The sequence below is a fragment of the Cricetulus griseus genome, chromosome 2, assembly GCF_003668045.3.
Source record: "Cricetulus griseus strain 17A/GY chromosome 2, alternate assembly CriGri-PICRH-1.0, whole genome shotgun sequence".
Taxonomy (NCBI): Eukaryota; Metazoa; Chordata; class Mammalia; order Rodentia; family Cricetidae; genus Cricetulus; species Cricetulus griseus.
This window is the reverse complement of record NC_048595.1, coordinates 177,498,906-177,513,226: the sequence shown is the minus strand read 5'-3', so window position 1 is coordinate 177,513,226 and position 14,321 is coordinate 177,498,906. Positions and strand designations below refer to the sequence as shown.

At 41.3% G+C, this 14,321-nt stretch overlaps 1 protein-coding gene across 2 annotated transcripts in view; it reads left to right on the top strand.

Annotated features, from left to right (window-relative positions):
• The window catches only part of Csnk1a1 (casein kinase 1 alpha 1), a 36,454-nt gene extending 34,564 nt beyond the window's left edge, over positions 1-1,890 (top strand). For both annotated transcript variants that reach the window (XM_027402788.2, XM_027402786.2), the window contains exon 11: positions 1,011-1,890. In XM_027402788.2, the coding sequence (XP_027258589.1) occupies positions 1,011-1,018 (8 nt within the window). In that variant the 3' untranslated portion in view covers positions 1,019-1,890. The remainder of the gene's footprint in view (positions 1-1,010) is intronic.
• Positions 1,891-14,321: the final 12,431 nt, after the last annotated feature.

The window sequence follows — 14,321 nt, the reverse complement described above, 5'->3', positions numbered from 1 at the left end:
GCAAACATACATGCAGGCAGAATACTATATATACATAATAAATAAATCTTTAAAAATAAGTATTTTATAAATCCCACGAACCCCAAAGGAGATAAATATCCTACCAATGTTTGAGGAGGAGAAAGGAACAATTTATTACCGATAAAAACATGGTTTTTCTTTAGTAGTGGCTGTTTGGTTTTGGTTTTTTGTTAAAGAAGTTAAGAAATGGTCAGAAATGAGTTTAGTCATTTTGCGTTTGAAAGGAAATAGAATAGACAGTGGTTCTTGTTTATGGGATGTTCAGGTTATTAAGAGATGGGTATGTTTATTCTGCCTCCAACCATAATGACAAGCCATTAGAACCATGGCTTCCATTTGTGGGGGAAAGAACTGTACAGCAGGATAGGATAGAATAGGATAGGATAGGATAGGACAGCATTGCTCATCTCTAGTTCACAAGTAGTGAGGAGGTGTGATCTTTTTAGTACAATAGTGTAAGTAAAGAAGTAGAAAGATCAGTGTGAGCTTTTTGCATAGAAATCCTATTCTTGGAGGCATAACACAAAGTTATGCCTTAAGAGAATTCATTAACACTGACTATTGGTGTATAATCTCCATAAGAAATGGTGTCCACAGAGATCTTTGCTTCTGGGCTAGTTGAAACCATCCTCTAGTTGCAGTGATGTCATCTGTTTCTCATTTACCTGTTGGGTTTCCAAAATAGCTTATGTTCTAGCTCCAAAAGAACTGGGCATCCTCATGTGGATGACTAGCCAGCCACTCTAGTTTAGAGTTGGGAGCTGAGGCACTGACTGCCTATAGACTTCCTGGGTCATTCACATGGGGTGGGATGGCTTTAATTAAAAGAGTCTTGCACGCTGCTTTGCAAGGTTAAACATGGTGATTTTCAAAATGAGACCAACAGCCACTAAAACATGATTATTGTCCTAGTTCTGCCTAATTTGGGGAAGTACTTGTAAACATGTTTAAAACTTGTAACATCCTTTTTCTGTTTGGTTTTTTGATAGGTTTCTAGGCATGAATTGAGGAAGAGAAGCAGCAGAGCAGATGATTGGAGCAGCATTTGTTTCTCCCAAAACTAGACATTTTAGTTCATATGTACACTAGCCAGTGGTTGTGGACAACCATTTACTTGGTGTAAAGAACTTACTTTAAGTATAAACTGGCCCCGGACAGCATTGCTGATGCTGATCCTGCGCTATAGCCGCTGTAATTGTGAATATTAACTGAGGTAGTGAAACATGGTGTCTGGTTTTCTATTGCATTTTTTTTTTTCAAGTGGAAAAGTTAACTAAATGGTTGACACACGAATTGGTGGAGAAATTGTGCATATGCCAATTTTTTGTTAAAACCTTTTATTTTGAACTAGACTGCTTTGAGATCTCATTTCAGAAGAACGGCATGAACAGTCTTCAGCCACAGTTGTGATGGTTGTAAATGTTCACAATTGTGTGTTCTTAGGGTTTTCCATCCCTGGGGTTTGCAAGTTGTTGACTTAAAACATTCTTTAAACGGCTGGCTTCTTGTTTGCAAGCCAGCTGATATGGTAGCAACCAAAGATTCCAGTGTTTGAGCATTTGAAAGACTCTGCCTGCTTACCTGTACTAGAAATAACAGCATCTAAAGTGAAGACTTAAGGAAAAAAAAAAAACATAGCGACTACTAGATTATCCTTAGGACTCTGCATTAACTCTATAATGTTCTTGCTATTAAAAAAGCATATTTGTCACAGAAATTTAGTTACCGTCTTACAACTGAACATGTATGTGTGTTGCTTAGATAAATGTAATCACTGTAAACATCTATATGATCTGGGATTTTGTTTTTATTTTGAAATGGGAGCTTTTTGTTTACAAGTTCATTAAAAACTAAAAACTGTTTCTGTAAGGAAGTGAAATTTTTTTAAACAACAAAATGCCTTGCTGACTCAACAAGAAGTATATCTTCCCCCATTTTTTTTGTTTTGTTTTGTTTTGAGTCAGGGTCTTATTTTGTAGCTCTGGGTGGCCTGGAACTCATTGTATAGATCAGGCTGGCCTAGAACTCTCAGAGATCCTCCTCTGCCTCCCTGAAGTCCTGGGACTAAAAAACATGAGCCAACACGCACACACACACGCGCACACACACACACACACACAGCTTTCCCTAAATTTTTTTTTTGATAGACTACTTCAAGCCATTTGTTATATATTTCTTTGCTGCAAAAGATTTTTTTTTTGTCTTGATCCAAGTAGAAAAGGGCACTTTGCCTTTTTTTAATGACTCACAGGCACAATACCCAGTACTGCAGCTGCCATAATAACATTGGCATTGTCTCCTGCTGCCCCTGACAAGCAGATCGACTGATTTTGAATAAGAGTGAAAGTGTTAAAGGGTTTAATAACTATCACAGAATATTTTCCTTAAAAACCCTTGTGAAACGGCTATAAGAGTGTCACACAGTGTGAGGCTGGTGATGCTGACACTCCAGCCTCGCTTCCGTAGTAGGTACCTGTGCGCGCTTCTTCCCAGTCTCTTGGCCGCTTTTCTTTTCTGTTTCATCCAAACCAAGGGGAAACTTACAATAATTCTTTAAGTGTAATTTATTCATTTACAGCATGTCTGGATAAATTAAAAGATTATTTGTCTGAAAATGTTGCCAGGAGCCTATTGTGTAACTGTAGGTGTTTTGTGAAATAATCTTGAATTGTAAATTGATGCGTGTTTGGTAAGATTGTCAGGATTGATTTCTTGTGGTTTTCCTTTTATTTTTTTTTAATTTGAACAGCAATAATTAATTCCATGATTGCCACATTCTGTCATCAAGAGATATATGTAAGATTATTACCATAAAGCTGAAGAAGTCTTAGGTGGAGTTGGCAGGTGGCAGCTTCTGTTTCTTTTCTAATCATGCTTGTCAGTTGAGGTATTTGTTTCTTGACTAATAAACCCTTTGATACTTTTAGCCAGAAATCAGTCTCATAAAGCTATTTTTGAGTATAGTTTGTGTAAGATAAAACTGTTCAGCTTTGGTCATAACTTTATAGGCTGAACTCTCTCTAGCAAGATATTTTTCAGTGCTTTTATTTACTATGCACTTAGACTATGCACTTTTTCTGAAATATTTTTGTAACACTTTTTTGTATTTTTGCCATTTGAAAAGGTTGTGGTGTCATTGGTCTGTAATTAAGTTGCAGGTTTAAAACTGCTGTTAGTTTTGTGAATCAGAATATAGAGATGTTTTTGTTCTGGTATGTTGTCCCATCTGCAGCTGGAGCTGGAATCCCATTATCTTCTAGCTACCACTCATTTTCTTCAAAGTTCACAAAGAAGAGTGTGAAACTCAGTGAATGCTGTTACTAATCCTGTCTGGAAATGAATCTCATTTCACCAAATTGTTTTTCCACTAAAATGATGGTATACGTTGAAGACACATCACTTTGAAGTTGGAAGACCTCACCACTAAAGGCTCCACAGTCGCTGACTCAGCTGAACTCTAGGTTGCCACTCTTTTCTTTGTTCACCCACTGGGTGATGCAGCTTTTTTAAATGTTGGGAGATTGCCATTCTAACTACTGTTGAATGTCTCTGTTTTGGGAAGGTATGATAAGAAAATAAAAAAAATATATATGAAGGGGGAGGCTGGTTGTCTCCCATGTGGTTGTGCATATGCTCTTACAACCCACAAGTGGAATATAGGTTTGCCTTTGCTGTGATTTCCTCTCTGCTTTTAGTCTATCATATTGTAAATATTTCAGAGTGTACTGTAATAGGACATGAATTGTTATAAATCATGAACCACAGAGATGGTGTAGTCTTAAGCCAGTAGGCTGTTTTCCCTGAAAATTGCTGGGATAATAAAGAATAGTTTATTGTAATTCAACTAGAATGAGCCATGAGGATTGCAAAAGGGACCATTGAAGCATCTTTACCTGAAGATTTCGCAACATCTAGTGTAGGTGCGCTAGAAGTGTCCCTCTTCTGACTAGTCTGCTTTTGGGGGGATGGGGGGACGTTTTGTTTTTTGTCTTTTTGAGCCAAACTGGTTTGTAAGGTGATGACCAAGGTGTGAAGATGTCTGTATGACATGTAACTAAGATCAAAAATATGTGTGTGGTGGGGGACTGTGTCCAGTGCTCATCGTGCTACATCCCCAGCCTATGTGTTGCCTTAAAGTGCCACTGATAGGTAGCAATTTCATTGTGTTGCTGTTGGCAGCATATTGAGACACTTTGGTGTAGTACCCAAGGATTTTTAATGACGTTCTCCTTCCCTATTTGGAACAATGGCAAGCATAGTAGGTATGTATTTTGGTGGTGAGAATTGTTTGCTTAGTAGCAACTGAGCACAAAGCCTGGAGCCTTATGCCTGAACTGGGTAAAGACCAACTATGAACTGGTTTACAGGTTTTCACAATACTGAAAAATGAAAATGTTGGCCTTGGTAGGCCTAGAGGAGGTGACACACCTTTGAATCCCAGCTCTGGAGGTGGTAGGTAGGTCCCTGGAAGTTGCAGGCCAGCCAGGGCTGCTTGGAGAGACTGTCCCAGGAGAAGGGAAAACTGGCAACCATGGCTCTTGGTAGTATCTAATTTTAGGACTAACAGGGCGGGGAGGATGTTAGTTTCGGACCATCCTTCGGTGCCAGAAAGGATCTCTCACACGAAGTGTGCATCTGTCAAAAGCACATGGGTCACTTGGATGCTTCAGAATGGCAGGGTCTGTGCCAGTTAGCAACAAAATACTAATGAGTGCTAATGGTGAGTCATTAAGTGAGAAATCAATGACCATCTTTTTACAGGAATGGGAGAAAAGTTCATTCTTGGATCTCAACAAATAAGGGCAGGCATGGAGCATATGCCTTTATCCAGTCAGGAGGTAGCACTTATTTAGGTCAATGGGCTGAAGAGAGACTGGTTTATGCCTGCAATTACAGTATTCAGGGGGTCTGAGGGGGTTGAAAGATCCATTTTGTGTACTATTTAGGTAGTGCTATCATTTTTAGTTCTTGTAAATCTTCAGCAGTCAATCTGGAAACTGGGACTACTTGTGGCTACCTTCTCAACAATGCTGGTTACCAGTGCTGTCAGTCATGACTTGATTTTGCAAACCTTCAACATTCTATGAAGCCCTTGCCTTTGCATGTGAGAGTACTGAAAGGCATGATATTGAAAGAAGAGTTATCGTTTGTTTTCTTCTCTGTGTATCCTTGGCTGTCTTGAAACTTGCTCTGTAGGTAGACCAGACCTGGAACTCAGAGATCTGCCTGCCTCTGCCTCTGCCTCCCAAATGTTGGGATTCAAGACGTGTGCCACCACTGCCCAGCTTCTCTTAAGTTCTTAATACCTTTATTTGATTTGGGTTTCCAGGCCTGGTCTTGACCTCTTGGGCTCAAGAATCTTCCCCTGCTTCATTGTAGACATAATCTGCAGTAGGATGACTTGTCTACTATATCTGGGTTTTGATGCAGGCAGGGACTCCACTTTCCTGTCATTGACATCTGCTTTTCACATGGGTGCTGGGGAGGTGCTTTGGTACAAGTTTTAATCTAACATGGTTGTAGCACATGTGTGCACCTTATTACTATGTTTGCTTGTGTGCTGGTTTTTTTTTAGGATTTTTTGTTTTGTTGTTTCAAGACAAGGTTTCTCTGTATAGCTTTGGAGCCTATCCTGGCACTCGCTCTGGAGACCAGGCTGGCCTCAAACTCACAGAGATCCACCTGCCTCTGCCTGAGTGCTGGGATTAAAGGCGTGTGCCACCAACGCCTGGCTGCTTGTGTGCTCTTATGAGCGAACTTTGTCTATTGAACATTTTTTAAAAAAACACTCATTGAAATAAAGAGGATGGATGGACTTGAAACAGAAGGCCTTGAGGTAGGTGAAAGAGGTATGTCAGTATGTCTGTAGTGTGAAATGGTTACAAGTTCTCCATAGTTACACTGCCTGGCATTGAAGTTTTTCAAGACACAGTCATGTAGCCTGGGATAACCTCAAATTCACTGTAGTGGAGGGTGCCTTGAACTCCTGATCTTGCTCCCTTGTGCTGGGATCATAGACGTGTCATCTAAGCATCAGGTCCACAAGAGGGGTAGGTTCAAGTTTATCTTTTATAAAAATGTCCTGACCCGTGTTTCACTCCCTAATAAGCTAGAAATGGTACACAGTGCTCAAGATCACCCGTCAAACTACATACCAAGCCAAAAACCATGATTTTGTCAAGACAGGCTCTCAGTGTGTAGATGAGATTGGCCTTGAACTCAGAGATCAGATGGGATTAAAGGCACGCACCATTATGTCCAGTGAGATGGTACTGGCACTGTATAAGCCAAAGTGGCTTTGTTACATTTTGTACCTTCCAACATGCTTCACCTTGTTATCAGCGATAAAGTCCTCTTGGGTGTTGGTAGTGAAAGAAAATATCAGCCTGCTTTGTACTTGACAACTTCATTAAATAGTAGTTAGGATTTTGGGGGGTTTTTCCTGGTTTGAGACAGGATTCCTGTGTAGCCCTGGCTGTCCTCAAACTTTCTGTAGACCATGTTGGCCTTGTCTCACAGATTTGCAAGCTCTGCCTCTCTAGGGATTAAAGGTGTGAGCCCAGTTACAGTACTTTTGACAAGTTAGGTAGATTTATGCTACAGTAGCAATCAGAAATACTGTGAATTCTGTTATGTGTAACAATTTTTTATTTTTGCTTGTGAGTATAATATACCATTAGAACATTTCTGTATGCCCAGGTTTATATTATTTGGTGTTACAAACTAGTGAGTAAACCGAAGGGAGTTTTTCTCCCTTTTACTTTAGAATACAGTGTCAAGTTTACTGAGCTGTTAGCCTTGGAGGCAGCTTCAAGCCTTTCAGGAGTACCCATTCAGTGTGTCGCTTACTGCCTCCATAGCTGTCATCTCCTTAGTCACAATGCGAGTTGGGCACTTGTTTTGTCTGTGTTGCCCAGCACAGAGCTAAGCCCCAAGTAGGGGCTCTGCAGGAGACTGAGAACTTGTCTTCCTACTTTTGTTAGGGTGCAAGTCCTCACCCTGGGACCTCAGTGTGTGGCCTTACTGGGTCTTAAGCAAGGTAAAATGGGGTTATTGAAGTCCTCATCCAATGCAACTGGTGTTTTTTTGTTTTTTTCAAGATGATGGTTTCTCTGTGCAGTCCTGGCTGTCCTGGAATTCACTCTGTAGACTAGGCTGGCCTCAAACTCACAGATCCACCTGCCTCTGCAGTGGTTAAAGGAATGTGCCACCACTGCCCAGCTCAACTGGTGTCTTTAAGAGGAGCTGTCAAGGATGGATTGGAACGATGGATGGCTCTTGCAGAGGGTCCAAGTTCAGTTCTTGGCACCAATGACAGGCAGCTCAGAAAAGCCTGTAATCTCGGCTTCAGAGGATCTGATCAGGCATCTTTGGGCATCTGCAGTTACATGTATGCATACACACACACTTAAAAAAAAAATACTTAAGAAAGCAGAGTCCAAGACACTATCCACAGGTCATCCATCACATAACCAGGTGACAGGTGTTCTAGAACATTCGGGGACAACTCTAAAGAAAATGAATAGGAATGGGTCAGTCTTTCCAATCTTCCCAAGTACATCCTTTGTTAACTTCTCACCCTACCCACAACAGAAAAGAAATTAGGGGACAGTGGGAAATGAAACCCAGAGCTCCCCATAGAAGCTCTGGAATGAGATGCAAACACTGGTTTTCTAGACAGGTCTCTCTGGAACTTGCTTTGTAGACCCAGCTGGTCTTGAACTCAAAGAGATCTGCCTGATTGTGCTATCCAGGCCCAGCTATCTTTTGTATTATTAAAGCCATTGTTATATATTGTTTTCATTAGAAAGCCATCTCATAGGGGGCTGGAGAGATGGCTCAGCGGTTAAGAGCACCGACTGCTCTTCCAGAGGTCCTGAGTTCAATTCCCAGCAACCACATAGTGGCTCACAACCATCCGTTATGAGATCTGGTGCCCTCTTCTGGTGTGCAGATATATATGGAAGCAAAATGTTGTATACATAATAAAATAAATCTTAAAAAAAAAATCCCATGACAATGGATCATGTAGAGAAAAACATTAAGAAAAAAATAGAATTTATTTGAGTGTGGTTTTACCCCAAAAATTACAGTAGAAATTGAGAAGCCATAATGTGTTATTTGTACTGAAGTTCTATCAGCTGAATTTATGAAGTCAACCAAACTAAAACATTTAGATAGCTAGCACCGAGCTTTACTGGCAAGGATACCAACTATTTTAGAAGCAAAGCTGATGGACTCAACACAGCCATACTTGACACTGATGACCAGTACCACAAAAACAGAGGTAGCAGCTGTTTGGTGGCACTCAGAATCTCCAGAACTATGAAACCTCACACCATTGCTGAGGACTTACTTTTGCCAGCAGCCAAAGACTGTTGGAGTTATATATCTCAAACCACTTGAAACAGCAACTACTGCACGTGATGTATTGGACACAGTTCATTTCTGAAAGAGCATAAATCTTGTGGGAAAAGGCTCATGGTATTTGCACAGATGGTGCTCCAGCTATGCTAGCATGTCAATCTGGATTTAAACGCTTGTTACTGAATGAGTCACCAGAAGTTGTTGGAACTCGCTGTGTGATTTATCAGCAATCATTAGCAATGAAGATCCTGCCACAAGAGTTACAAGAAGTAATGGAAAGCATCATGAGTACTTTCAGTTTTGTAAAGATAAGCACTTTAAACTGTCAACTGTTTTCAAAACTGCAAAAAAAAAAAAAAAAAAAAAAATGGATGGGCCAACAAAGCTCTGCTATTGCACACTGAGGAAAACTTGTTTTGTTTGTCTTTTGGTGTTTTTGAGACAGGGTCTCTTTACACAGCCTTGGCTGTTCTGGAACATGTTCTGTAGACCAAGCAAGCCTCAAACTCAGTTCTACCTGCTTCTGCCTCCCCAGTGCTGGGATTAAAGGTGTGCACCACCGACTAGCTAGAGAAAAAGTTTTTTAAAAAAAATGTTTTTGAACATAGTTTTATTAAATGTTTTTTAATCAGAAAGCAAGACTGAAGTGCAGCAATAAATGAATTACAGAAAATAACTTACTTGGTCACCAACTTTAATGACTTAAATTTGTCACTGGAAAGACCAGATGCAACATGCCTTGGTTTGTCTGAAATGATCCAATCATTCCAAATGAAACTTCAGCTATGGCAAAGAAAAGGAAGGAAGGAAGGAAGGGAAAAATTGGATGAAAATAAAATTTACATGTTGCCTCATTGCTTCCTTTGACACTGAACCAGACAAAAACAATTACAATGATAATTTCTGAGAAAGAACGCTTGCACTAGCTTGCTGATGAAATTTCATCGTATATCCCAAATCTATCTGACACTCCAATTGCACTTGCCAGAAGCCCACTCACAGTCAAAGTGGAAGACATTCCTGAGACAGCACAAGAGCAGTTAGTTCATTGAACAGTGAGTGACAGAGTGAGAACTGGTTTCTCTACACAGCCAGTTACAAAATTCTGAATCAAGTGTTGGTCTGCCTGAGACTGCTGGATCTTCTTGCATTTCCAGCAACATATCTTTGTGAAACAGGGTTTTCCAGCTTGTTGGGTTATCAAGTCTAAATACAAAAGTAGACTTGGGGCAGTCTTTGCAAGAGCACAGTGAAGATCATCTTCCACAAGAATTTCTGATCTGGTGAGAAAGAAGCAGCAATGTCATACTGAGGTTGGCTTTTTACTCATGCAGCCACAAAATGTAGCAATGTAGCTTGCTACATTGTTCTATTAAGACATATATGTATATTAACATACTACAATGTTATATTAAGACTGTTAGCCATGCTACACCATGCTTCAAGACAAAATTTCATTTATTTGTAGTAAATAAACATTTCACATATGTAATTATATGCTGTTTTTGTGATTAATCATTATGCTTTAGCTGGGCGTTGGTGGCGCATGCCTTTAATCCCAGCACTCGGGAGGCAGAGGCAGGTGGATCTCTGTGAGCTTGAGACCAGCCTGGTCTACAGAGTAAGTTCCAGGACAGCCTCCAAAGCCACAGAGAAACCCTGTCTCGAAAAACCAAAAAAAAAAAAAAAATCACTATGCTTTAGTTATGTTAAGTTTGTAACAATGAACATACATTCTGCATATCAGGTATTTACATTAGGATTCATAACAGTAGCAAAATTACAATTATGAACTGGCAACAAAAATAATTTTATGGTTGTGGGGTCACCACAACATGAGGAATGTACTAAAAGGGTGCAGCATTGGGAAGGGTAAGAAGCATAGGCCTGGAGATGCTCTGAGATCCCTGCCTGTACTGTGCTGTCAATCCTCAGGGAGTGGGTGGGACTCAAAAGCCCCTCCTCTAGAATGTTGCCTTTTCTCTATATTACCATATTAAGTCTGCAATGTTACTGGCTCAGGGAAGGACAACAGTTTGAACAATTTCTGTGGGTGTCAGGCCACCAGCCACTGGCTCTGCATACCACTGGACATGGCACAGTGGGGTTACTGTGTTCTGTAAGCTCTTTAGAATTGTGAGGAGGCAGGTGGGTTTTCATTGCAAAGTGATTTGCTTAGCTAGCATGCCTGACTACTGAAAGTAAAGTTGTACTTTAGACTTAGTAAAAACTGGCAAATTTGGCCTCTGGCTTTGGGTGATTTTTAATCTGCAAAATGGAGAATATGCATGCTGTGGCTACTTTGTGTTGTTTATGACTGCATGCATGGTTTTGTCTCTTACAGAATCCTTGCTACTTTTCCCAGGCCATCCTTCAACTCCTGGGTTCACCCTCCTGAGTGGCAGGGACTACAAGTTTGTACACAGCATGGTGACTGCTTAGCTTAGATTGTTAACCTAGGCACAAAACTGAAAAATTTCATGCAAACAGTAACAAATTAAGTTTGCTCTCCATTTAGTAAGTAGGAAATGTTTCAGTGCCGAGCATTGTTGGTTTTCCCTGGGAATTCAGAAATGAAGGTGCACATGAGACTATCTGTTGTGAATATGTGGTGAAGCATAGTAGTGCTGAAGCAGGTAAGGACTGGAGTAGGATACTTCTGTATTGCATAGGGGAACAGCCTCCTGGGTAATCTTAGTCAGTATAATACCTGTTCCTTCAGCAAAGCCAGGAGATAGGGGGTTGGCATGTGTTTTATGAAGGAAGTGCCTTGGGTGCACACAGTATGTAAATTTTTGCCAAAAGTTCACTTGCACATATGAAATGATGGGGAAAATTCCAACTGAGTATGTTCCCTAGCCAATAACATGGTTTTTGTTTTGTGGGATTTGAGGGTTTTTTTCACAGTTTTTATTAATATATAAAACTTTGTGTTGCTATGGGGGATGGGGAAGCAAGAGGAGGAAATTGATACAGTAACATGGACCTAATAGCAGGGGAAGGTGTTTGGAGCATGGAGGTGATGGATAGAAAATGGTCAGTGGTGGCCAGAAAACAAGTTCACTCTTAGACCAGTCGGGCCCTCTATAAAGACATTCCAACTGTTGCTTAAACCTGAAAAACAAAATAAACAAACAAACAAAAAACTAGTGATGACTGGAAAATCACCATTCTTTACCATTCCTATTTTTAGCTGATAAAATGCACCTCTGAGGTAAATGCATTTAAATGTCTTCTGGATGCAGCTTGTCTGCCTATACTGTTGTAACAGTGTTGGGATTCAAACCCAGGACTCATCGATGCCAGGGAAGCATTCTAATACTGATCTTTAACCTTTCTACCATTTCTAGCCTTACAGTGAGGGAGATGTGCTGTATGCTTGGGAAAGGAAATCCTACACATTTAAACTGTTGCCAAAGCATTTCATAAAGTCATATTTAGATGCGCACTGTCACCAGGGAAGATACTGAACAATATGAAGACTTTTGATTCTGGGTACTGAAAAGATAGATGGCTCAGTGTTAAGTGCACTTGCTGTCCTTCCTGGGGTCTTGTATGTCACAACCGTCTGTGATCAGGACATCTGATCACATGCACATGCACATACATAGATTCAGATACACACAGCTAAATATTTTCTTTTTGACATTGGATCCCTTGCCTTTGCTTGTTTTGTCTCTGAGCACTGTTTGAAATGGTGATGGAAGGGATAAACAGAACAAAATGCCAAGAAAAGAGTAAGCAGGCCATGCAGTGGTAGTGCAGGCCTTTTATCCCAGCACTCAAGAGGCAGAGGCAGATGGATCTTTATGAGTTCGAGACTTGCCTGGTCTACAAAAGCTAGTTCTAGGACAGCCTCCAAAGCCACAGAGAAACCCTGTCTCAGAAAAAAAGAAAAGAGTAAACAAAATGCATAATACATATGCACACACATGCCAGATTTCTGGGGGCTGAAACCAGGGCTTCATTGGTATGCAGACACTACTCCTAAGCCACATCCATAAGGACCACTGAATGTGAAAGAGGTAGGAGAGAACTCTACTGGAGGCACAGATATTTTTTTCTCCCTTTTCAGTATGTGAGGCTTTATCACCAGGTTGGGCTTGAACTCTCTCCATCTGTCTCGGTGCTGGGATTATAGGCATACCCAGTAGAAATGCACTTCCTCTAGCCCTATCCTAGATCCATAGAATGGGCAAGGTCCAGCAATATCAGTCATATACCATGCAAAGCCAAATCCTGGCAAAAGATGCCAAGTAGCAGGCAGAATAAGATGGGCTGTGGTGGCGCATACCTTTAATTCCAGTACTGGGGAGGCAGGGTTAGGGTTAGGGCTAGCCAAAACTAAAGCAATGTGAATTCCGTGAAGCCCCTGAGATGTGGCTTTGGCAGTGACAGGCAAGAGCAAGGTGAGTTCTACACTGAAAACTTTGATGTAAAACTGAAGAGTTGAACGCAGCTCCAGGGATACAAGGACAGAGAACGATGAACTTACTGGCAAAGGAATTGGCAAGGACACCCAGAGGGTTTAATAGTACAATATGGGGAGGCCAAAAGGGAGACCTTATTGTTTGTTCAGCCAGCATACCTAATTCAAATGACTGCAGTGGACAAGGGCAAAGTGGATTTCTCCTTCATGTGAGCCATGTGGTGAGCCTCCCAGGTGGATGCAGCATGTAACACCAGTGGAAGCCTAAAAGCAACCAGTTGTCTCACCTGGGGTATGAAGCCAGCCTGTTTGGTGGTGACCAGCATAGATTTTTGGTTCTAAAGTTCTGTGTCACAGGCTGACGTCAAATGCTAGTGTAGAGAAAGTTGGAAATGCCGGGCAGTGGTGGCGCACACCTTTAATCCCAGCACTCAGGAGGCAGAGGTAGGAGGATCTCTGAGTTGGAGGCCAGCCTGCTCTACAGAGTGAGGTCTAGGACAGCCAGGGTTACTCAGAGAAACCCTGTCTCAAAAAGCTGTTTTTTTTTTTGGGGGGGGGTATTTAAGAAGCAGTTTCTGTCTGTGTCCTCTGGATCTAAGCTAGGTCTTCCTTCCAGGAAGGAGAGCCCAGGCCTGGTAAATTCATGCCTTTTGTCCTGGCTCCTTGCCTCTCTTTCAGGGCCTGTCACATAGGAAAACAAGCTGTGCCGCTTGCTCTGTTGCTAGGAGATGTACAAACACAGCCAGAAAAGATCTACTGAGGTTTAGTGTTGCAGCTTTCCCATAAATGACAAACAGCTGTTTGAGAAAGCAGAGGGAGGTAGTGACCAGAGTTCTGTGTTGGTGGCATAGGAGTAAGGAAGAAAAGAATTTCTGCTGTAGCTGTTTCTTGTCCTCAGATTCTAGAACAAACATGCCAATTAAAACCCACTTAGGAGAGTGTTAGCTTTTCAGCAGTATTGTACAATTGCCTCATTGGACTTGTACTCTATTAAAGGGGCGGGAGGAGGGCTTTTTACTTATATACAATTTTAAAATCAGAAGTGGCCCCCACCTTTAATCAATGAAAGTTCCACCTCTAAACTCACGAGCTGCACTGTGCTATCTCCCTAACTGTAAAAGGAATTTTTGTTTTGTTAAAACGGTCTCGCTGTGTAGCCCTGACTGGCCCTGAACTCTAGACCAGGCGGGCCTTGAACTTGAAGAAATCTACCTGCTTCAGCCTCCAGGGTGCTTGGATAAAGGCAGAAGCTACCAAACCCAGCTTTAAAAGGAATTTTTAACAGCACTCTATACAGGTTTTGTGAGTGTGGCTTTTAAAGTAAGCCTTCAGAAGATGGATGCTGCAGACCAAATTTGGCAGCTTGAATTTTTACTTCCTCCAAGGCAGGCTGACTCTATAGGCAGACTTTAAAACTAAAGTGCTTTCTCATTAGTGTCTACTGCTCAGGGACTTTCTGTGTCTTCCCACAAGACATTGCTATGACTTGAAAGCTTGCATCTGA